Raw genomic sequence first — 25,998 nt, 5'->3', positions numbered from 1 at the left:
AAAATATTGCATAGCGTTTTCTCACTATTTCCTTCGAACACCATAGTTTTTGTTTTATTTGCGTTAATTTTTAAGCCCATGCTCTTCATGCTTGCATTTATTGTAAATGAACATAAAAAATGGTGGCAGCCTGCGTAGTTTGTTGACGTTGTCAAGACGTTTATACGGGGATATGTTTTCATACGTAAGTAAAGTTATTGCATATAGTAAAATAAAAAAGTTACAACAAAAACAAAACCTCAAAATATGAAGTTTTGTACCTATGCAATACAAATGATTATTTTTTATGTTATAGAAATATTGTTTAAATTTTGTACAGTTTTTACATTCTTTTTGAACTCACAAAACGATTATTATTGTAGCATTTTCAATCCAAGTTCAAGAAGAATTCAAGGTTACCAAGTTTTTAAAATAATCTATCTGAAACAGGTTATTTTACATAAATGTTCTTTAAAATTCAATTTATTATAACTAAAAATTTCTAATGTACTGTTTATCTTTTTTTTTCTTAATTAACCGTACAGAATATTTAGTCAATGCCCGGGGCCACCAAATCACTTGACAGAGTCCTGAAATAGATAAAGGCAGATCTACTCTCATATATTTTTTCTCTCTCTAGAGCCCATGTCAGTTCTCCCCAAAGCGTTACCGGTCCATTTCTATATGTCGATGGGTTGCACTTGCACTTGGGCTTCAAATTCAAAATAATAAAAATTTTAACATAATAGTTGAATATTCAACCTAAAAAGACAAATTGCCAACGACAAAGTGTCATATTTTATATTTTAAACAAAAAAGAATGAAATTTATTCAACACAAGAAAAGAATTTTAAAACCAAAAAGACGACTTTCCAACAAATAAAGATTTTTTACTCAAAAAAAAAATAAAAGTTTATTTAAATTATTGAACCTTCAAACCAAAAGACAAATTTTCTTTCTAAAAATTCAATTGTCAAACAAAAAAGTTTGACTGTTTAACAAAAAATTAATTTTCCACGAAACTGATGCATTTTTAGGGGAAAAAGGAACTTTCAAACTAAAAAATAATTTGTTTACAAAAAAAACGCGAATTTTTAATTAAATAATATCAATCTTAAAAAATGGAAAAGTTCCATTTTCTGTTAAAAAATGAATGCTAAACCTAGATTTAGTCTCAATTTTGGAACTGGCGGTAACATAAAATCCAGGTTCTCAGTCAGGGGCGTAAGAACGGTTGTTTAAAAAAAAAGTTTTGCACTTCTATTAGTCAAGTTTTTATGGAAATTGTTTTATTTAGAATTAAGACGTACACTGATTATTAGTTAGACATTTCTTGAATTAAATGAATTACTAACTAATATTTAATACAAATGTGACAAATATGATTGTAAATTATCTTTCAAGGAATTGAATGAGCATTTTAAAATTAAAATTCAATGAAAATTATGAGATGTAAAGTAAAATATTTAAATAAAGAATTATTGAAACTTTGCTGAGACACCTGCACTGTTGCAGGTTGGTAAGAAAGGTACCTTGGATTGAAAATTTGATTCATTTATTCATGTGATTCATGTTTACAAGGACTTCAAGGCCTCTCAGGTCATTTATAATAAAATGCTTTTTATCTCATAATAATAGTGAAAGTTGACACGAGTACCTGTAACTTTCGGCTTGGAAATTGGAATTGAAAATCAAAAAATAAAGATTTCGTCACTTTTTGGTATACCATTTTTTATTCATTTTTCGAAATAATACGAAAATCCGAACTCCTGCAATTATTCACTCTTGGGAACTAACTGGAAAAACACATTATATACAACCATGCCAATAGTTATAAACATAACCTCTAAATAGTCAAGTGGTTTGGTAATTTAATACAGCATTAATTAAACAATATATTACAAACTGTATATTTTTTTAAATACTTATTTTTTCTGTTTTTGAAAAATTCGAAAATAGATATAATTCAAGAGTGAGGGAGGATCAAAATACGCGTTTGAATGTAAAGAAAAAAGGTGTCGGGTGAGCGGGGTGAGATTCAATTGTTTACAATTTGACGTGCGTGAATGACAGAAGGCTTCTGAAATGTTTTATGCTCCTTTAACAAGTCTATGTGTAAATTAGAGTAGTCGCATGTGAATGTGAATCAAATATACTAGAGAGCTTTTTGAACAAATTAACCATTCAGGTTTAGAGATTGAAGTTATAATGCAAAACTTGTGCTCGTGTAGGATGCATCAGCTAAGGTTGTTTTTACAAAGCTTGTCAAGTGAAGAACAATGCATTTTTTCAATGGATTACAAATACTTATCGATACGGCGATGTTACGCAATAAGGAAAGAGCGATAAGCATTATTCTTCTAATCTGGTTGTCAACTGATAAAGTCAGTTGCTGTGAGCGGAACGTCCTGAGAGGTTAGTTTTTTCTACTTCCTCTTCACCCATTAGATGATAACATTCATAGATTCTTTATTACTTGTGTGTATTTTAGAAAAGAACTTTCGTATTTTAAATACTGCACAATGGTTATTCGTTTTTAAATATTCAGGAGTTGTATTTCGTTTGCAATGTTTTTTTTTTTTGCAATATGTTCAGTAACGTTTAAATTCGCACGTTTTTTTGGCATAATTTTATACAATCTTAGTTTTCTTTTCCTTATTATTGTTTGTCTAAAGATTTTTTATTTATAAGTAAGTGTGCCGAAATTTCGATTCGAATAGCCGTATTTTTTTGGTACGAATAGGGTGAGCTGGAAAAAGGGCTGATTTTACCGAAATTTTGATACGAATAGCCGGATTTTGGTGTAGTTATCACCGTTTCTACTCGAAATTTGCCGGGAAAATAAAAAAAAAAGGTTTAAAGTTAAATGATATCGCAAAAGTACCAAATACATTTTCAAGGTGGCCTCTGGACCAGGAAACCGGAAAAACCGGGTATTTCATGAGGCCGGGAAAAGACTGAATTTATTTTTTGACTGGGATTTTAACAAATTTTTAGAGAGAGAAAATCTGTCCCAAGTTTGATTTCGTCAGTTTTCTAAATAATTAGTTGAATTATTTTTTTCCATTTTGATAGCATTCAGTTTACAATGCGTAATTCGAAAATCTTTCACTTAAAAATTTCTTCATTTTAGATTTAATTTTAAAGCGTAATTTTGAATTTAAAGAATTTTAAAATGCAGTTGTAAAGAGTAAAAAAAATTACAAATTAGAAGCGTTTGAAATTAGGATAAAAAGCATTTTGGTTGATCAACTGTGAATATACATTATTCATGAGTTTTTAAATTGAGCAGTACTTTAAGGATTAAAAAGTGAATAATTGATTGTACAAGACGATTCGGAATCAGTTCAAAATTCAAGAATTTCCAGAATTCCAGAATATATTAATAATTAATCGCTTTTATTAAATTTCAAATATTTCAGTCTACAATTTGAAAATTTGAAAGTTTCGAACTATGAAAAAGAAGGATTTGCTCATTACTTACAAATATTTTATTGTTCATTTAAAATCAGTAATTATAAATAAAAAATTCAAAATTACATAAAAAAGTAAACTTTAAACGTTACAATTTTAATATTTAAATTTTAAAAACCTATAATTCCTCAGAAAAACTCGAGTAAATTGAAGAGATATTTAGAAGTTTTGAAAAGATTCAAAATTAAATAAATATTTGACATTTCCAGTCATTCAAGCGAAGTGTTTCCGTACACCAACAAAATCCAGTTATTCGTACCGAAATTTCGATGCTCATAGCCTAATTTGAACGAAAATATAGATTTTTGTAGATTTCGAACAAAAAGTGTAGAAGCTTTTTAAGAATTGTGAAAGGCTTCAAAAGAATAAAAAATATTTTCTTAACATTCCTAGGAAAATTGAAAATGATTGTTTATTTTGAAAAATTAATTTTAAGGGAATATTTAAACAGATTTCCAAAACTGTCGAAAATGAATTTGGAAGGTTTAAGGATTTTTTTTATTTAGCAGATTTTTTTTTAATTTAAGGATTTTAAGGATTTTTAAACAATTTAAAATAATTTTAACTTCTTACTTAAAAAGTGTTCATTTTATATAAAAAAATATCGTGTAATTTTTTCTGTTTCCATAGAATTGCGTCAAATAATTTGCAGCTCAGTTTTTATTATTTAAAGTGAAAACATTTTTAGCTTAACAGTTCGAATTTGTTTATTTGATTGACCATGAAAGATTTTTTCGAATCCGAGAAAGGACTAGGAGACTAGGAATTTTTTTGTTTGTTATTATAACAGCCACCCTGATTTTTCATAGAACTTTTTAGACGTGCAAACGTTTAACATAAAATTTTTTCGTATCTGTCATTGTTTCTAAGAAAAAGTAGAAAATTTGATTGTGAGAAGAAAGAATTCTCTTGGCTACAAAAGTTATGTAGCAAACCTCAAACTTTAAAAGATATCTTCATTATCAAAGTACAAGTTAGACAAAAGTTGGCAAAAAATTTAAAGGTGGGGTTTTCGAGGAATTCGATGTTTAATTTTAAGAAAAAGAAAAGTAATAAATCCTCTTTTGTTAAACAGTCAACATTTTTGTTTTGTTTAAACTCAACTGTTTGGTTGGAAATTCATCATTACTGGTTGAAAATGATCTTTTTTGTTGAAAATTCTTCTGTTCAATTTGTTGATTCAACTGTATTCTGAAAAATTCGTCTTCTTGTTTTGATAATTCAACTATGTGATTGAAATGAAACTGTTTGTGGTTGAATTTTTACCCTTTTTTAAGTCTACCATTTGGTTCAAAATTGGTAATTGTTGTTTCAAATTCAACTATTTAGTTGAAAATTTTATTATTTGGTTGAAAATTCAACTGTCTTCTCAAAATTCATCTTTTTGGCTTGAAAATTGCACTATTTGGTTAAAAATGTAACTATTATTAACTATTAAATAAACTATTATAAAATATGACTATATTTTCAACTGTTTGATTGCAAATTTTTTGTTTTGTATTCAAATTCAACCATTCGGTTAAGAAATAAATTTTTTTATTTAAGATTAAAATGACGTATGCTTTCTTTTAAAAAATTGTATGCAAAGAAAAACAATGCATAAAATGATTCACAATTCAAAATTAGACTTGCAAAGTCAGCTGCTTTTCGGCTCATCAGAGACATATATATCACAAAGGAAAAAAGAGGGAGAAAGGGGGGAAAATGTTGAAAATTAAATTATTTTAGTACAAATTCATTTTTTTTGTACGAAAATTCAACAGTTTGTTGAAAATTCATCTTTGATGGCAGAAAAGTCATCCTTTTTGTTGAAAATTTATCCTTCTTGATTGAAAATCAAGTTTTTTGTGGATAAATCACCTTTTCAGGTTAATAACTCAACTGTCTTCTAAAAAATTCGTCTTTCTGGTTAGAAAGTTGAACCATTTGTTTGAAAATGTAACTGTTGTGAGAGGATTCGGGCTGTAAACTCCGTAGTTACAAAAAAATATTTTATTTGCATGACCGAGACATTTTTTAAAGGTTTAATTTGGAAAATTGAAAATTCAGAAGAGTTTAATTTTGGCTAGCATATAAAGATATCCTTTTCGAATGTAGGTCGGGAATTACAGCAATCGGTATTCCCAGAGATGTCTTGACAATATTTTTTCTTATAATTTAGTTTTTCTCAATATAATGCTAAAAAAATGGTCATTAAAGTTATCATTTTCGATTACAGCTCACCAGTTGCGGCAATTGGTGTTTCTAGAGATGTTATGACAATATTTTTCCTAATGTTTTACAATTAATCTCTCTTTCTTAGTACAAATACTCACACATACTTTTAAATACATATTTGATGATTCAGCAGTTAATATTTTTGTTATATAATTACATTTTTTAAAATTTAATAATACTGCCTTTAGAATATACCCTGATTTTGGTTACTTTAGTTTGCAGTTTAGTTCTGATTACTTCAAATGAAAAAATCCTTTTCAACAGTTTGAACTCTTTAATTTCGTTGACCAGTAAACATTAAACAATTAAACATGTTTGTAAATTGGAAAATGTCAGAATTTTTTTCTGGTGACAAAAGTGGCCACCCTGTCATTTTATTGATTTATTTTCGCTATTTGAAAAATAGAAAGACTTTAAATCTTTCAGATTATTATAACTTGATGACAAATAAAATAGAGATGGCAAATGAAAAATGGAACGTTTTGGTAACGGGAGGTGCTGGTTATATTGGATCTCACACTGTTTTGGAACTTCTGAATTCGGATTTTAACGTTGTCGTTATAGATAATTTGAGTAATTCTTATAAAGGTGAGTCTCAACTGGCATACAAGTTAAAATTTCTAATTTAATTCACGATTGGGAGATTTTATTACTCATAAAATACTATTCACTTAATCTCTACAACGTTTATTTATTAAAACTGCTGTATTCTTTTTTGTAACTTTTGCAGTGGATCTTATAACAATAATAGAGTTGTTATCTATTTCATCACTTACTTTTTCTGATTCTATGATAATCTTATACAAACAAATATTTTATAACTCATGTCTGTTTCCTTAAATAGATTGATATCTATAGGTGCGTTAGTGCACGTTTAAACATTATTATCGTTGCCCTAGGTCTTTTCTCCTTTAAAGTAATATTGATTTAAAATAAAAACTTTATCATGAAGTTCAATATAAAGTAATAATATATCTAAAAATAACTTTAATATATTAGATACTTTAATATAACTTTAATATCAACTTTAATATGAATTTTAATGTGACTGTATTATACTACTGTCCTTTTATTTCACAGCTAAAGCAGAAGATAAGCCAGAATGTATCTTGAGAGTAGAGAAAATTGCGAAAAAGGACGTTACGTTTATAAATTGTGATATTACTGACGAGAAGGCTTTAGATGAGCTTTTCAAGAAGGTAATTCATTTCAGTTTTATTATTATTTCAGGCATTATTTTTAATTATTCAAATAAATATATATCAAATATAAAATAATATAAATAAATATATTCATAATAAATTCAATTTTGAAATGTCTGCCCTATTCCCCTGCATTTCCCCTATATCAAATTCCCTCCGTTTTCCCCTATTCTCTAAAAACTTTCCCTTTTTCTCTTTAAATGTATCATTTTTTTCATCTTGCAGAATTATTTCTCATAATCAATTTAATTTTTTTTAATTCAAATTGTATGTTTTGATATTAATTTTTATAATAAAAATTAAAATATCTGTTACAACTATGATATATAGGAAGATCTGTAGCTCTACTAAAACTACTACTACTTTTTTATAGTAGGTTTTTTAGGGTTTTTAGTAGTTTCGTCTGTGAAAATAATAAAATACAAAAAATAATCAAAAATAATAAATACTAAATTACTATTTATGAAAAAAATAAAGTTAAAAAAATACAATATATAGTAACACTTCAACAAACACGTTAAGTGTTTATTTTTAAAATATTGTAAACACGTAAATTGAAGCGAAGATTAGATTCTAACTTCTCAGTTCTGAAAGCAAGGAAATAATTAGTATAAGACGGCTTTGAAAGTTCTTTAAGTATACATTTTCTAATTAAGATTCCTTAATATTAAATTTCTACCAAAGAGATGAATTTTCGATATAATTGCTGTATGTATATTCCATCAAAAAATATTTTTCAATCAGGAAAAAAAATTGTTGACAAATTATAATTTGATGGAAAAAATCATTTTTAGTGAAAATAAAAATTTCGAAGAACTATTTATTTTTGAAGTTTCTTTGTTTATTTGCTTTGAGGTTATATAAATATATTTTTGTCGAGAAAATTCAAAACGATATTTTAAGATTTCACAAATGTCAAAAAAGTATCTAGAGAATTTATAAGATATTTTTATTTGATAAAAGACATTTACAGAGTGATGACATGACCGGGAAATGACCGGTTATTTAATTTTTTTAACCAGAGATTTGCTTCTGATTGTAGTAAAATTCAAGTTTTCATTATTTTAATGATTTCAGTCAATTTGAAAATGTGAATTCTACTTTCTCTACAGTAGCAGGTTTTTCCGATGATCTCAGTTTAATTATAATTTCTTGTTTACTTTTTATTAATTTTTTTATTTACTTCGAAATTAAACTCGTTGTTTAAAAATGTATGTACTTTGTAAAAAATTCGCCATTTTTGTGGAATTTAAAAGTTCTTCTTTTCAGATGAAAGCCCAAGTATTACAGTTAAATATTTCTCATTTTAGTTGAAAATTCATCTTTTAAGTTGTAAATAAAATTACTTGGTTGAAAGTTAAACTCTTTTCTTAAAAATTAATTTTTTAAATTCATCATATGAATTAAAAATTCATTACTTTGGTTGAAATATGCACTATTTGATTGAAAGCTTGTTTTTTTTTTGTATGAAAAGCAATTTTTTGCTGAAAATTTAACCATTTTGTTAAAAATTGGTTTCTTTTTTGGTTGAAAATTATTTTGCGTTTTTAAACTGAAAAATATTCCATAATTTTAGATAAAAATTCATCTCTTTTGTTAAACATTAATTTTGTGGCTATAAATTTAATTATTCATATTTTTTGGTAGAAATGATTCTTTTTGGTTGAAAATTCATCTTTCTGGTAAAAAAGTTAATTATTCTAGTTTAAGATACATAATTTTAGTTTAAAATTCAAATTTCTGGTTTAAAATTGAATTATTCAAGTTCAAGATTTACAATTTTAGTTGAAAATTCATCAATTGGTTTGAAAATGTAACTATTTTTTTAACGTTATTTTTTGTTTAAAAGTTATTTTTTTTAGGAAAATAATTTTTTCACCAATCAGTTAAATTGTTCACAAAATAGTTTAATCTTCAGTTTAAAAAATTATTTTTCTACAAAGAAAAAACCAGTTTTCAACGAAAATTTCGAATCTGTAACCAAAAAAATGAACTCTCAAGAAAGTAGTACAAATTTAAACCGAGGAATTTCATTTTCAGCCTAAAAATATGTTTTTTTAACAAAAAATGTAATAGTTGATATTTTAACAAAAACATATTTTAATTTGAAATAAAAAGTCAGTTGTTTACTCAAAAACAACAAACAAAAACGAATGTTCTATAAAATTGTTGAATTATATACTAAAATATAATCATTTCTAACCAAATAGTTGCATTTTTAACCCAAAAATTTATTATTTAACCTAAAAATGCGAATCTTCAAACAAATTGTTGAAATTACGAGAGAAAAATATGACTTTCTACAAAAGAGTTGATTTTTCAACAAAAATGTTAATTTTAAACCAAAACGGATTAATTGTTAACAAGATAGTAGCATTTTTAGCCAAAAAGGTCAAATTTCTACAGAAAGAAATGAATGTGCAAAAAAAAAATCAATATTCAACAAAATAAATGAATTTTCAAAAAAAAAATGTTAGTCAAGAACGAAAAAAAATTTCAATAAAATTGTTTAGCCCGTATAAAAGTGATAGGATGCCTTTTTTATATTAGCAAAAACTTTTTTTTAATATTGGAAAAAATAAAAAAGGTGGGGTTTTCGTGATTTTTTTTTCTTTTTACGTTCTCAAACATCGATGAAAAAATAGAAATAATAAAGCAGTTGAGTTCATTGAAAAAATACAACAAATTTTCAACAAAGTAGTTGAATTTTCAATAAAAAAAATATCAATCAAATTGGTAAATTTTCAAGCTAAAAAGGATTTGCAAAAAAAGTTGAATAATAATAAAATAATAAACATTTGGAACAAGTAATACAATTTTTAATAAAAAAGGGGGGAAAGGGGGTTTAAAGTGAGGGGAGAATAAATAAGAAATTTGATAATTTATAGATTGGAAAATAGTATAAATAAACATTGAAACTGTTAAAACATTAGTTTAGAAAATTGGAAATTTTGCTTAAAGTTAAAAGTTTGTTTTCCACTTTATGATACTATTTTGACACTATTTTTTTTTAATTTGTGACACTATTTACATTGTTAGGGTGACTGCTAGAACGGGAACTTTACAAATTTTTAGACAATAAAATTTGTACAAATTTGGTTTTAACCATTTAAAAAATAATCAGTTAAATTATTATCTTTCTTAATTATGATATCATTTAGTTTACAGTGCATAATTCGAAAATCTATCACTTACAAATTTTCCATTTTTGGATTTTAATTTTGAAGTATATACTTGTCATTTAATGAATTTTAAAATGCAGTTTTAAATACTTAACAAATTGCAAATAAGAAGCGTTTGAAATTGAAAATTTTCGATAAAATCCTTTTTATTTTATCAAATGAGAATATAAATTATAATGATTTTTTTAATTGAACTATACATTTACGATTAACAAGTGGATAATAATTGATTTTACTATTCGGCATCTCTTTAAAACTAAGAATTTTTAGATTTTATCGCTAAAAATGCAATTGTTTCATTTACAAAATCTTAGAAGTTATCCAAATGTAAAATCCCAATTGAAACTTTATAAACTATTTTCAATTTAAAAAAAAATTTAGATGATATTTTAAATTAATGACTGTCAATAAATTACAAATATAGTTTTAGTCTAAAATTTTTAATTTTGCAATTCAGAAAAAGAACAATTGATTAATATTTATAAATATTTGACTTCATTAAAAATCAGTAATTATAAACCAAATATTCGAAACTAAAGAAAAAAACTAAACTGTAAACGTTACAATTTTAATTGTTCCGTTTAATGAATTTTAATTTTTGAGTAAAATTGTTGAATTTTTATGTACAATAAACATTGAACATCTACAATTGTCAAAAAATTAATCTAAAAGATTTTGAGGAAGTTATTGAAATTTTGCAGGAATCTTTTACAAAAGTTTAGGAAAAATTAGATTCGTTTTAAAAGAAGTTTAGAAGTTCTGAACTAATTTAAAACCTAATTTAAAATTTTCAAAAATGTAAAACAACAGGTAAATGTTTTAAGATTTTAAAATAAAATTTTGAAGCTTTTAAAGGATTTTTAAATGATTTAAAATGAAAATAATTGAACTTTTAATTTCAGCAGTGTTCAATTTATAAAAACAATTTTAATCATTCAAGTTTTAATATTTCTAGCATTCAAATTCCTTAAAATAATTTGCAGCTCAGTTTCTGTTACTTCAAAATGGAAAAATTATTTGCTTTAGAGTTCCCTGTATTATTTTCTATCACTGAAGTGAGTCCGAGGCCTGAATTTGTATAAACTAATTATTAAATTTGTCCATGTGATTCCAGTATAAGTTTGATTGTGTAATTCACTTCGCTGCATTGAAGGCAGTCGGAGAATCTTGTGAAATTCCTCTACAATATTACAAAACGAATGTTGGAGGAACCTTAAATTTGTTGGAAGTAATGAAGGATCACGAAGTGAAGCGTCTTATTTATTCAAGTAGTGCTACTGTTTACGGTGTACCTGAAAAGTTACCACTAGTCGAAGATATGAAAACTGGCGATTGCACTAATCCTTATGGAAGAACGAAATTTATGGTGGAAGAGATTCTGAAGGATCTATGCGAATCTGATAAGGTATATATACCCGTTTTTTTCTTTTTTCTTCAGAAGAAAATTATTTTCAAGATTCGGTTCTGGGTAAAATTATTTGATTATAATATTCCGAGAGTTTGATAAAAAGGTCAGAAATTATTTTCTTTTGGAAAACGTAAAAATAGAAGCTTTCAAATTAAAAGTCAAGTTGAATTTTTTTTTTCATTGTAATATTATTGTTTAAAGACTCGTTTCAAACTTTAAAGTGGCTTTTGATTAAGGTAATATAATGTAATAATGTTATTATAATTTTCGATAAATAATTAGTTCAACAATAGTTTTGATAATTTAATTTTTTGCTTACTGGCCTTTACTGATTATTTAAAAATTATTTTATTTATTTATTTGAATAAATTAATTAAATAATAAATTCAAATATTAGGTTTCAAAGAAAACTCACGTAACACTTTAAATAAGTTTTATTTTAATTTCTTTTATCGAAAATTGATATTATCAATAAAAATATAGATTTGGAAAAATCTTCACAATACTTGAACGAGATACATGTTATATTATATCAATTTTCATAAATTATAAAAAATTATTTATTATTTATTCAATTATTCATTTAAAAAAATTTATTTACAAAAAAATATTTTATTTGTATGACCGAGACATTTTTTAAAGGTTTAATTTGGAAAATTGAAAATTCAGAAGAGTTTAATTTTGGCTAGCATATAAAGATATATTTTTCGAATGTAGGTCGGGAATTACAGCAATCGGTATTCCCAGAGATGTCTTGACAATATTTTTTCTTATAATTTAGTTTTTCTTAATATAATGCTAAAAAAAGGGTCATTAAATTTATCACTTTCGAATGTAGGCCGGGAAAATTGATATTATCAATAAAAATATAGATTTGGAAAAATCTTCACAATACTTGAACGATAACATGTTATATTATATCAATTTTCATAAATTATAAAAAATTATTTTATATATTACAGTTATTTAAAAATTATTTATTTCAAACCTTTCAAAACCTTTGGATTTTAAAATTTCTTGAAAATTCATTATAATCTTTTAAAATACTCTAAAATATTTCAAATCCTTTGCAATATTTTTAAACCTGATATAATTTAGTTTACAGTGCATAATTCGAAAATCTTTCACTTACAAATTTTACATTTTATTTAAAGTTTATTAAAAAAATTTTTTTTTTTTTAATTTTTAAATGGTTAAATTTTAATAATTTCTGGGTCATTTTCTCAGGGAAAATATTATCTACAACTTTATAGTTCTCTTAAATAACTAAAGTTATTCCATTAAAAAGTGTTTACTTCAAAATGAAAGTTTTTAACGTTTTCAGTCATACCAAAATTTACTTTCAAAATTGGAAGCAGAATTGCAGAGAATGTTTCTCCTGAAAAAATGACAAATCCTTCATTAAACTTCAACCTTTTTACAAATATTGGTAATAAGTGATAGAAAGAAAGCGATTAAAATTTTTGTTGTAAATTTTTATTCTTATATTTGAAATGACATCAGTTATATTATTTTAATTTTTAAATCCCAGAAAAATTATTTGGTCAAATATCTGATTTTTGAAATGAGAACTGCTTTAAATTTAAATGATAAAAAAATAATTTATTTTTTAAAATAAATAACTATTAAAGCCCTCATGTTATTGTAAACTTTAAAAAATTGAATTTGATATTTTACATTTTTGAAACACAGCAAAAATTATACTTTCTTTTCTTTTCTTTAAGAATCATATCAAATAGAATTTTGAAATGAGGCAACTGAACTTTTTTTATTTGAAATTATTTTAATTCCTTTTTAATATAAGATCCCTAATTTATTAAATAATTAGTGGAATTTAGAATTTTATACTTTGAAAAAAATCAGGGAAGATTCGGGGATTTTCAAGAAATTTTTTTTTTTTATTCACTTTATAAAGTCAACTTTGATAAAGTATTCTATAAGCTCTATAAATATTAATGTCCAGGGAAAATTAAAAATTGGTCAAGGGAAAATGAGAGGATTTCGAAAATGAAGTTTAGTCTCAACCCTGATGTTATGTTCTTGTAAGTAATTTATTTGCCTTGTATTTCTATTTCTTTTTTTTATTTGCTTACTCCTAGCGATTATATTTCTAGTTACAAATATTATTTGGTTGAAATGTATTGTTTTAATATTTTTGGTTTTAAATTTAACTGTTTTGTTAAAAATTAATCTTGAATTTTACCCTACTGGCTAAAAAAAATGTATCTGTTTTAGTAGAAATATCATATATCTAGATAAAAATGTACCTTTTTGGTTGAACATTAATCTTCTTTGGTTATGAATTCAATTTTTTGTTGAAAATTCGTATTTTTTGTATAATTCATCTGTTTTTATGTAAAGTTTTAATATTTTTTAGTTTACGCATCTACTCTTACATTATTATTATGTTGAAAATTGATATTTTTATTTGAAGACTAATTTTCTTGTTTGAAAGTTTAACCAATTTATTAAAATATATTATTTTGTTGTTGAAGATTCATAATTTTAGTTGAATATGGTTCTTTTGTTTGGTAGAAAATTAATCCTATTGATTGAAAATTTAGCTTTTTGGTGAAAAATTCAACTAATTTGTTGGAAGTTATTTATTTTTATTACAGGTACATCATTTAGGTTGAAAATTTATCTCTGGTTGAAAGTTTAACTTTTTTCTTAAAAATTGACCTTTTCAGATTAAAAATTCAACTAATAGAGTAAAAGACTTTGTTAAAAAATTATTTGTATTTATTATTTACTTTCTTAAAAACTCATTGTTTGTTTAAAATTAATGTTTTAAGTTAAAATTAATATTTTCGGGTTTAAAATTCAACATTTTTACCAAAAATCATTTTTCGACTTAAAAGTCGAAGAAAGTCGAATTCAAGCTAGAGAACGTTTTTTTCTCTATTCGCTGAAAAATCTTTATTTTTTGAAAATTCGCCCCCTGATTGAAAATTGGACTATTTTGTTCAAAATTCGTTTTCTTTTTGTTGAAAATTAATGCGTTTTACTGAAAATTTAACTTCTCTATTTTTGGTTAATATTTGACACTTTTTAGTTGAAAATTCAACTATCTGTGGGAAAAATCATTTTTTTGTATAATATTAATCTTCTTGATGGAAATGCATCTTTTTGGTTTTAAAATTCATCCCTTTTAGTAAAAATTTAATGTTTTTAGTTGAAACATCAACCATTGCATTTATTTTATTGAAATATAGGGTTTCCGCCATAGATGAAAAACCTGGAATTGCCAGGGAATTGATATGTTCCTGGAAAAACCTGGAAATATCAGAGAATTTTCTTTAAAGTTGGAGGATTTTTTAGAGATTGCAGTATAAAAAAATATATATAAAACATTGCAATATAAAATTGAACACGACGATTCTTTATTTGTAAAAGTAGCTTTATCTAACTCTATTCAAATATTTCTTTGAAAATTCGTTTTTGGATTCGATATTAATTTTTTTAACTGAAAATGTAACTATTCTATTTTTGGTTAAAAATCGTTTTGAAATTTTTTCACTATCGGGACTTCATCTTTTTTTGGAACTAAAATTTAATTGCTTGACAAATTAATTTTTTTGGCTAAAAATGTAATTATTTCATTTCAAAATTCATCTTATTGAGTAGAAATTAATCTTTTTGATTTAAAGTTAAATTTTTTCAGTTAAAAATACATCATATCAGTTAAAAATTTATCACATTTTTTTAAAATGAATCTTTGTTTGGAAATCTTATTTGTTTGTAAATTAATATTCTTGTTTGAAAATTAATCTTTTTGGTGTAAAGTTAATCTATTCTATTTGAAGATTTTCCTTTTCGTTAAAAATTCATCAGTTTGTTTGGAAATTGGCTTTTTTGTTGTTGAAAGATATATATTATTTTTTGACTGGAAATTTAATTCATGCATGTTAGGTTGAAAACTAATTTTTTTAGTTCAAACTTGAACTATATGATTGAACATATATAATTTTTCGTTGAAAATTTACCTATTGCGATGAAAATTCAAGTATTTCTGTTAAGCATTAATATTTTTAGTTAAAAATTCTAAATTTCTAAAAGTGAAAATCTTGTTATAAATTAATATTTTTGCTTTAAAATTCATCTATTCCAGTTGAAGATTCATTTTAGTTAGAAATTCATCACTTGAGTTGCATTTTTTGTTAAGTTAATGTTTTGATCATTTTTGTTTAAAAATTAGACCATTTGGTTGGAGATTTATGTTTGTAGGTTGAAAATTCAACTAGTTAATTAAAGTTTCAACTAGTTGGTTAAAAATCCAACTATTTTGTTAAAAAATAAAATTGTCTTATACCGTTTATGAAAAAATTATATGTTATAAAATTCACAAGATGAACCCTCAGACGGTACACTCCTTTCTGGCCCCTACTAAAGGTACACTGGTGCGAATCTGGCTTTTGCATTTTCAACTTCGAATATAAAAAAGAAGATTGAGACTAGAAGAATGTTAAACACATGTTTTTTGTGTAAAATTTCCTGTTGAATCTAATGGTTTCATAGAAATTTGGATAACCATTAATTTTTCCCATGATAATTCTTTATAAATAAAGCGGCGTTTTTGAAAAATCACTTTTTTGGAAAAATTCGCCATTTTTTCGTATTTCATTCAAATTAATTAAACTTTGCGGGATTTTGTAGTTAAAGGAACACAGAACCATGAAAAATATTGTTTATGTCGAGAATTTGAATCCAGCACTTTTGCCGGTAGGTCAAAGTTGGGGAATTTTCAAATTCATGACTTACAGTTATGAAGGAAGCGAAATGAAAATAATGTAACAATTCCATGGAAATCTTTTTATTTAGAATTTCTCTCGAATTTTTTCAACAAGAAATGCTTACTATTCGCGAAATTTTTGGCATTCGAGGCACATTGATGAACGATGGTCGTCGCACATCCTTCACATACATATTGGTCATTTCATTCCCATGCATCTGATAGAAAAAACACATTTTTGCAAAATGTATTGGAAATTATCATGAAAAATCGATAAATAACAAATAAATGTACATAAACATACTTACGTTCAACAAACGAACGAAACTCCTTTACTTGAAAACAATATTTAGAAATTCCAGCTCGCAACACTTTGCCACACGTAAAAGGTACACGGGTGCTGATTCGCACTAATTCGATTTTCCCGTCCTTCTATCTCGGAGAGATCAATCCCGTACAGCTGTCTATGATCAAATGCTACCAACTTTTGAAAAACGACGGTGCGAATTCGCACCAGTGTACCGTTTGAGGGTTAAGATTCTGGTCCTAGAGAAATCGGGAAAAATTCAGGGAATTTTGAAATTGAAGTTTTTCGCCATCCTGATATTTTTATAAATATTATAGTAAGAACAAAACGGTATTTAAGCATTTGATTAGATTGATTATCCCTTTTGACAGTCATGGTCCGTAATATCATTAAGATATTTCAACCCAGTCGGTGCTCATCCCTCAGGAACTATCGGAGAAGATCCAAACGGAACTCCAAATAATCTAATGCCTTATATTTCGCAAGTATCTGTCGGTAAAAGGGAACTACTCTATGTATACGGTGATGATTACGACACGCCTGATGGAACAGGTAAGTCCTGATAAATGATAACAACTGTTTACCACTGTTTTTTTTCCTTTTCAAATAATTTTTATTATTTTTTAATCTGCTCTTTGTGAACGGATACACAATTGAACCAAGACAGAATGTCAAAGAATGTATTTTATGTATTTGAAAACAAACACGAGTTTTGCGCACGGGATTATTATTTCTTTAGAATCACAAAATTAAAAAATTTAAATATAAAATTGATACTGATACCAACTTTTTTTATGTCATAGTATCTTTTATCTAAAATAATACAAATTTCAATATTTTTTATAATTTATGAAAATTGATATATGAACTTCAATATTATTTTGTTCGAAATGATAAATTTCATTTTTTAAGTCTAAGCTATATTTTTATTGATAATATCAATTTTCGATAGATGAAATTAATATAAAACTGGTTTAATGTGTTACGTGATTTTTCTTTGAAACCTAATTTTGTTATGTTTGAAATCACGGATTTCCCGTGATAAATTTTAAACATGACCTAAAATTGTTAGAAAATTGTAAATCTACTTTGAAGTTTACACCACTTTCAAGTGAATAACAGATCTGACGTAAGCCCTCAAAAAAAAATTATCTTTGCAGTTAAGCAATTTTTTATTAAAAATATAGACTTTTCGGGATTTCCTTATGTAGGATAAAATTATACAAACAAGCGTAAATCTACTTAGGAATCTAATATTTAAAAAAGATTAAAAATACCAATTTACGATCAAAAACACCAACATAATATAAAAAAAAAACATTTATAATTTTAAGTCTTTTTGTATATTCAAATATTTTTGTTTAAAAAGCCTATTTTTTTTGAAAAGCATTAACATAAACGAAAATTGTTTAAAAAACGGTGGATCTTCTTTCGAAATATTTCAAAGAATTTGAATTATTGTAGGGGTATTTTAAAATATTCCAACTAATTTTCAATTGGGTTCAATCATTTGAAAAGATTTAAATGGATTTCAGAGATTTTACGGTATTTTCAAAGATTCCAATTTATTTCCAAGAGTTTTTAAATGATTTCAAGACATTTTAAAATATTGCAAAGGATTGGAAATATTTTACAGTATTTGAAAAGATTATCAGAAATTTTCAAGTGATTTAAAAAATTCAATGGGTTTTAAAAAGATTACAAAGTATTTGAAATATTTTATGATATTTTTGGCAATTATAAGAAATTTTTATTAGGTTTCCATAATTACAAAGGATTTTAAAGGATTTGAAATATTTTAGGGCACTTTAAAACACGTCAAAGAATTTTGAATCGATTTCAATAGTTTGAAGGATCGAAAGAAATTTAAGAGTATTTTTAGAGAATCCGAGGAATCTTCAGGATTTGGTGAAAAATGCAAATTTCCGACGAAAATACCAGCATAATCCTAAATTTTACAAAAATTGTAAATCTGATTTAAATGATAATGATTTTTGTTTAAAAATATCCATTTTCGATGCAAAACGACAACGTAACCTTAAATTGAACAGAAATTATACAAAAAATGTGAAACCCACTTTTGGCGAAAAGCATTAACACAACCGAAATTTAGAAAAAATTGTGGATGTTGTTTCGAAAGATTTCATAGGTTTCTAATTTTTTAAGTATTTTAAAAGATTCCAAGGAATTTTCCATTGATTTCAATCATTTCAAGCGATTTAAATGGATTTCATAGATCTCACGGTATTTTCAAAGATTTCAATGTATTTTCAAAAGGTTTCAAAATATTGCAAAGAATTTGAAATATTTTAGAGTATTTTAAAAGATTATAATGAATTTTCAAGAAATTTAAAAATCCAAAGGTTTTTCAACAGATTTTAAAGTATTTGAAATATTTTAGTCTATTTTTGGCAATTCTAAGAAATTTGTATTAGATTTCCATAATTCCAAAGGAGTTTAAATGATTTGAAATATTTTAAGGTATTTTTAAAGAATCCAAAGATTTTTCAATCGATTTCAATAACTTCAAAGGATTCAAATTTCCCACGAAAAATACTGACATGATCCTAAATTGTTCAAAAATGGTCATTCTGGTTAAAATGATAATTATTTCTGTTTAAAAGTACAAATATTCGATATATAACGACAACGTAACTTAAAATTGTTAAAAAATTGTGAATCTTCTTTGAAATCTAATAATTTATTAATGAAAATTTATATTTCTGAGGAAAAACATTATATTAACTCGAAATTAGTCAAGATTGTAAAAATGCTTATTTAAAAAAATTGTTGAAATTAGGTATAAACATTTTTGTTTAAAAATACCAATTGCACCCGAAGAATACGCCAATAGAACCTAAAGTTATTGACAAATGTTAAATATGGTTTAAAACCTAATATATTTTTATTAAAAACATCAATTTTAACGAAATTGGTATTTTAACTTGATATTTCTAATTTTAGCATTTGAGCAATTGTCTGTTAGTTATAAGTTATTAATTTGTATTTCTCTTTCACAACAGAACCGAAATCTGAGAATTTCTTATTAAAAATACGAATTTCCGGAAAAAATAGATATTAACTAAAATGGTTTAAAATTGTAAATTTGATTAGAAATTAAAAAATTGATGGAAACAGATAATCTTTAAAATCCTTATTTAGAAATACTAATTTCGATTAAAAGCACTAACACAAAACACAGTATTTTTAATCATTTTCTTAATATGCATAATGTTTTCTATGATTTTCCGTATTAAAAGAAATTATTTGAAGATTTAAATTCGAAACTTGAAAATTAGGCCATCTCCAAATGAGAAATTTGAAACTGAACTCTTACAAGTTGAAAATTAAAATTCTGAAGTATTTGAAATCCAATATTTAGGGATTTGAAGTACTTAAAATATTGCAACTTTTAAATTTCAAAATTTGAAAATTGGAATTGTAAATGATGACCCTTAAAGGATTTTAATTAAAAATTTTTGAACAATATAAAAAAAGAGGTGCAAAATCATATAATTTTACATTGAAAGCTTTTATTGTGTTTTGTCACGCGCATTTTTCGGGACCAAATGGAAAGATCAAGTTCATTAACCAGCTGTTTTGAATAAAAATTAAAAAATGTGAAGCATTTTCAAAATTTTTTAGACATTTTTAATGATTTTTAAATATCTATGAATGACTATTTATAGTACTCGAATACTACAAATTTAAGCTCACCACGATTTTTGATTAAAAAAAAAAAAGATCAGACTTGTAGCTTTTTCAAAATACAAAAAAGAATGAACATTTTGGACCAAGAAGCGCACTATATAAAATAAAAGGGAAAAGAAATAAAACGTTTCTTTTTGAAAACCGTAGAAGATTTTCATGACAACTTTTCAAATTTTCTTGAAACTCGAAAATTGAGAGTGACGCCAAAGTTCGCCTATTTTTTGGACCTCCCTAGAGACCTGGTGAAAAAATATAAAAATATGTTATAGGTATCAAATTACTCGTAATTAAAAATAAAAATGAGCATCACTTTTCTTTTCTTAAAAATGTTGAAAAATTACCCCTATTTAGGGGTTGAAAAGACCCCAGAAAAGTTAAAAAATAGAAAATGCCACTAACTATACAATCATTTTTCGCATCAACCTCTTCACTAGCAAGGTCCAAAAAATAAGCGAAAAAACAGCCCATTTTGGCGTAACTCTTTAGATTGCACAATAAATAATTAAAAGTAAAAAAATGTATTTTGTGGTAAACTATGCAAAATACGAAATAATCTGAATAAACAAAAATTGTGCACCCAAAAAAGATCTAAAAATTTGTTATGAACCACTTTTTTATAGGACACGTAGTTTTTCTTTTATTCGTAAAAAGTAACATTAAAAATAAAAATAAATTAAGTTCGCCCAAAAAGGATCTACAAATTTATTATTATTAATTATGAGTTAGGGCGAGTAGATTTAGTTGTAAACGTAAAAATAGGAGTAAAAATAAAGTTGTTAATTTTTGGAAAAACGGCACAAGAGACGAAAAAAAATGAAAAGACAAAAGTTGTTTAACCAAAAAAGATCTGCGCATTTGTTATAAACTCTGCTTATAAAAAATAGCTGCAATAAACGGTTTAATAACAAACGTATTTTTTACAGGTTGCGCACTATTTACATATTCTACTTCCAACCGCATATAAATAACGTTTACAAAATAACTTTTATACTTCACGTTTTATACCAAATTCAGATAGAAACGCTTTAAATGACGCGCATTTACGATTTTTATTTTGTTAAATACATTCTTTCACTGATATTTTCTTAACAAGTATAATTTATATTATTTAAATATTTACCTGTTAATTGAACACACATACGTGGAGCGAAAAATTTTATTTATTATTTTTTCGCCATACTCATTCTTCAACTTCAAAAGTTAATACTTCAACAGATAATTTTATATCATGCGGAATAAACGTTTGTATAAATCAGATCCAATGTTTATCAATAAAGATTGAAAATTTTTTGAAAAGATAAAAATTATTGCCTCATATTACTTATTTATATACAAAAAACATTAATTTTAGTTTTATTTATTCAATAGTTGACATAAGTTTCCCTAATAGTAATTTGAATTACATTCCCAAAATCACACATTTTCAAGAGTTTTGTCGTCTTCTGCTTTCTAAACTGAATGAATTTCTTATTATTATTACATATTATACATGTTTTACGTGTAGAAAATTACAAAATAAGTAAACAGAAGGTCTAATTTATTATGTAGATAAAATATTCGACCCTAAAACCCTTTTTTTTGTAAGAAATTAAACAATTGGTATTACCGGTCACTTGCCACCACTACATTCAGATCATAGCGGAAATTTTCTTTTAAATGTGTACTGTTTTTAATCTGCTATTATTGAACGGATACAGAATGAAACCCATGCAGAGTTTGAAAAAGTGTATTTTATTTATTATATTCTAAAAATGTATTTGATATATTATATTCCAAAAATGTATTTTTATAATTTTTAGGTGTCCGAGACTATATTCACATTATGGATTTGGCATTTGGCCACCTGAAGGCACTGATTTACCAAAAAAAGAAAAATCCTCAGGGATTTCAGGCTATAAACTTGGGTACGGGAAAGGGCTACTCAGTTTTAGAAGTTGTTCAAGCTTTTGAAAAAGCTTCTGGCAAAAAGATTCCATACAAGGTAGTAAAACGGAGAGCAGGAGATATTTCTGCTAGCTATGCAGACGCGAGTTTAGCAAACACGGAATTAGACTGGCGCGCCTCGAAAAACGTCGACGATATGTGTATGTATTTTTGTTTTCAATTAGTTTCAATAATTATGTATTCATTTTATTTTAGCTCTTTATATTTATGGACTCGAGAATCAGGGTGGACGTAGATCAGAGAAAACCTGAAAATCAGGGAAATTTCAGGGGATTTTATTGGTCAGGGAAAGTCAGGGATTTAAAAAAAAAATCTTGCAAAATTCACGTAGTTTCTATACATAATTAAATAACTGACAGGTATGGTAAATTTTCAATCATTGAAATTCTATGAATATTAATGATAAGGGAAAACGAAAAATAGGGAATGTCAAAAATAAAGTTTTACGGCCACCCTGAGATAGTATTGTTGTTAGTTATTTATTTGACATGTAACTCTATTTCTTTTTTTGCAGTTGCTTCCTTCTGGCGATTATATTTTTAGTTGAGCATTTTATTATTTAGTTCGAAATTCAAAACGTGTGTTAAAATTGTATCCGTTTTGTTAAAAAAATTCAAATATTTAGGCAGACAATTAACTTTTTGTTAAAAGTTCGTATTTTGGTGTTCAAAATTCAACTGAAATCTTCCACGTTTTTTTTTAAATTCAACTTTTTCAGTAGAAATTTTTATCTTTTTTTGGATAAAAATGCAACTGTTTGTTTAGAAATTCTTCTTCCTTGCTTTATGATTCAACTATATCTACTATTACATTATTTGTTGAAAATTAATATTTTTTGGTTGAAAATTGAACACTTGGTTGAAGATTGAACCAGTTTGTCAAAAAAAAATTAATTTTTTTGTTGAAGATTCATCATTTTAGTCGAAAATTCATCTCTTTGGTTGAACATTATTTTTTTTTTTAGCTAAAAATTAATTTTTAACAGATAATTTAACTGTTCCACTTGAAAATTAATAATTTGATCTAAAAATTGATCTCTTTGGAAGAAGGTTTAACAAATTTGGTTGAAAATGTATCTGTTTCAATTAAAAAATCAAATAAAAGTTTAACTAATTTGTTAAAATTTTATTTTTTATTGTTGAAGGTTGTAACTTTCTGTTTTTGATTGGAAATTGCATTTATTAATTCAAAATTCGTCTTTTTTGATAAAAAAAGCTAATCTTTTTTTTCGTATATTATCTTGAAAGTTGAACAATTTAGATGAACTTTTTTTTCTTCTTGACTGTAAAATCTTTATGTGTTGAAAATTCGTCTTTTCAGTTGGAAAATTCATCATTTTAGTTGAAAATTTGACTGCTTTATTGAAAATTCGCTTCTTTTTTTATTGGCAATTACTTTTTAATTCTAAAAATTCAACTTTTTCATATTTGATGAAAAATGAATTTTTTAAATTGACAACTCAACTATTTGTTTTGGAATTTATGTATTTTTTGCTCTTGAAAATGCTGTTGTAAAATAGAACCATTTTTTATTTTAAACAAAAATCTTTTTTTTTTGTTGAAATATCTTCTATTACATTATTTGTATAAAATGAATCTTCTTTGGCGGCAAATTAAACGAATCATTTAGAAGGTTGAACCACTTTGTTAAAAAATCATCTTTCTTCTGTAGATTCATCATTTCAGTAGAAAATCTATTTCTTTGGTTAAAAGTTTAACTATTTTGTTGAAAATTGATCTATTTTGATTAAGAATTTAATAACTTGGTAAAAGTTGAAATATTTTTTTAAAATTTTATTTTTTGGTTGAAGGTTCATTTCTTTGGTTAAAAATTTAACTATTTTGTTCAAAGTACGTTCTTTTTTTGTTCAAAATTAATTTTCTTACTATAGATGTGACTTTTCCATTTTTTGTTGAAATTCAATATTTTTAAGTTAAAAATTCCTCTTTTTTGGTGGAAAATTCAACTATTTTTTTAAACATTTTCTTTTTGGTTTAAAAATTTATTTGTTTTAGTAGATATTTCATCTTTTTATATAAAAATGCAACTCTTTGTTTCAAAATTAATCTTCTGTGGCTAAGGATTTAAGTATTAAATTATTTATTGATAATCAATTTTTTTGTCGAAAATTTAGCAACTTGTCTGAAAGTTAAAGAAAAAAGTTCTTTTTTTTTAATTTAATTTTTTTACCTAAGAATGTCACTTTTCTATTTTTTGTTGAAAATTAATCTTTGATCTTAGAAAATTACTCTTCTCGATTTGAAATTTCAACTTTTATAGTTAAAAAGGAAACTGTTTGGTTAAAAATTAAATTATTTATTGAAAATTCCTCAGTTTGAGTGAAAATTTCTCATTTCAGTTGAAAATTAATTTCTTTGGTTGAAAATTCATGCATTTTGTTCTAAAGTTTTCATTAAGAATTCGTACTTTTCTTGAAAATTAATCTTCTGTGGCTGAGGATTCAACTACTTAATTATTAATTGATGATTAATTTGTTTTTCGAAAATTTAACAACTTGTTTGAAAGTTGAAGAAAAAGCTCTTCTTTTTAATTTAATTTTTTTACCTAAGAATGCCACTTTTCCACTTTTGGTTGAAAATTAATCTTTGATCTTAGTTTGGTTAAAAATTTAATTATTTATTGAAAATTCCTCTTTGAGTGGAAAATTTCTCAAGGTAATTGAGAAATTGATTTCTTTGGTTGAAAATTCATGCATTTTGTTCTAAATTTTCCATTAAGAATTCGTATTTTTGTTGAAAATTAATCATTTCGGGTTGAAAATTTAATTGTCTTATGAAAAATGCATCTTTGTGGTTTGAAAATTTAACTCTTTGGTTGAAAATATTACTTTTTTCATTAAAGTTGAATCTTTTTCGATTAAAAATTCGACCCTTTCATTGAAAATTCATCTCATTCAGTCGAAAATTCCATTAAATATTGGCCAGGAAAAAATGTGGGAAAAGTCCAAGAATTTTAAAAATTAATTTTTTCGAGCACCCTGTATAATTTTAAAAATGCAGGCGTTCCTTTTTATTTTAAAGTATATAAAAGTAGTTTATAATGATTGAAGGGGTTTTTTCAACAAAATTTCTTGTTTAAAGTGTTTATTTCGTATTATTTTGAATACAAATTAGAAATAATTCAAAGTTATCTCATTCCAATTTTTAAAATGATTAATTACATATTTAATGTTTCAGGTGTTGACACTTGGAGATGGCAAGAGAATAATCCGAATGGTTACAAAAAAGTATCATCTAAGTTCTAATTGATTATATATAAAAACTAATTATTATCTAAGTCAAAGGATTTAAGTCCAGGTGGTTTATAGTTACCAAAATGAAGACCAAAGCCAGCCTCTTTGATCAAATTAATTACCACGTTTAAATTATAATCAGTATTTATTTTTATGCAGTTATCAAAATATTGCATTCCTGGAATACATTTATATTCACATCAGTAATAATGAAATGGATATATTTTGCGATTTAGCAGAATCATTCGTCTTCATGCAGTATTAAAATTTCAATAAAAAAGCATATTTAAACAATAGTTTTCACATTCCATAGAAAACAGAATGCATCTTTGTAGCATCAAATTTGATTTTTCAGTCTTTTTTGCCTCTAAATGTATTTATTTTATAAGTCACTATTTTATAAGATCTGTAAAGGCTTATGAATTTTAAGCTAGTGCAATCCTAATCATAGTAATTTTAATTCCTAGTGTAATTTTAATCTAGTAGATACAGATTTTAAAATCCATGCTTTCTTAATATGCTTTTTATGTCATCAAAAACTTGTACAGAAAACCAAAATGTATTTAATAAATGTTATCTGAAAAATTGA

At 25.1% G+C, this 25,998-nt stretch overlaps 1 protein-coding gene across 3 annotated transcripts; it reads left to right on the top strand.

Annotated features, from left to right (window-relative positions):
- Positions 1-1,579: 1,579 nt before the first annotated feature.
- LOC117178943 (UDP-glucose 4-epimerase-like) lies at positions 1,580-25,998 on the top strand. 3 transcript variants are annotated; one of them, XM_033370518.1, is made up of 9 exons: positions 1,591-1,845; positions 1,939-2,010; positions 2,211-2,394; positions 6,097-6,258; positions 6,751-6,869; positions 11,169-11,459; positions 16,873-17,053; positions 22,012-22,296; positions 25,354-25,998. In XM_033370518.1, the coding sequence occupies exons 3-9, from the start codon at positions 2,259-2,261 to the stop codon at positions 25,419-25,421; spliced, it is 1,242 nt and encodes a 413-aa protein (XP_033226409.1). In that variant the 5' UTR covers positions 1,591-1,845; positions 1,939-2,010; positions 2,211-2,258; the 3' UTR covers positions 25,422-25,998. The 3 variants fall into 3 exon arrangements, with proteins under 3 accessions (XP_033226410.1, XP_033226409.1, XP_033226411.1); XM_033370519.1 differs by lacking the exon at positions 1,939-2,010 and having other exon boundaries at positions 1,580-1,699; XM_033370520.1 differs by lacking the exon at positions 1,939-2,010.

The sequence above is a fragment of the Belonocnema kinseyi genome, chromosome 8, assembly GCF_010883055.1.
Source record: "Belonocnema kinseyi isolate 2016_QV_RU_SX_M_011 chromosome 8, B_treatae_v1, whole genome shotgun sequence".
NCBI classification, from domain to species: Eukaryota; Metazoa; Arthropoda; class Insecta; order Hymenoptera; family Cynipidae; genus Belonocnema; species Belonocnema kinseyi.
This window is presented reverse-complemented; position numbering and strand designations above follow the sequence as displayed.

Bases quoted from the DNA above. Each gene is read 5' to 3' on its own strand.
- LOC117178943 (XM_033370519.1), top strand. From the start codon at position 2,259: ATGCATTTTTTCAATGGATTACAAATACTTATCGATACGGCGATGTTA. The intron at 6,870-11,168 runs GTAATTCATTTC...ATGTGATTCCAG, and splicing joins TAGATGAGCTTTTCAAGAAG to TATAAGTTTGATTGTGTAAT. The intron at 17,054-22,011 runs GTAAGTCCTGAT...TATAATTTTTAG, and splicing joins CGACACGCCTGATGGAACAG to GTGTCCGAGACTATATTCAC.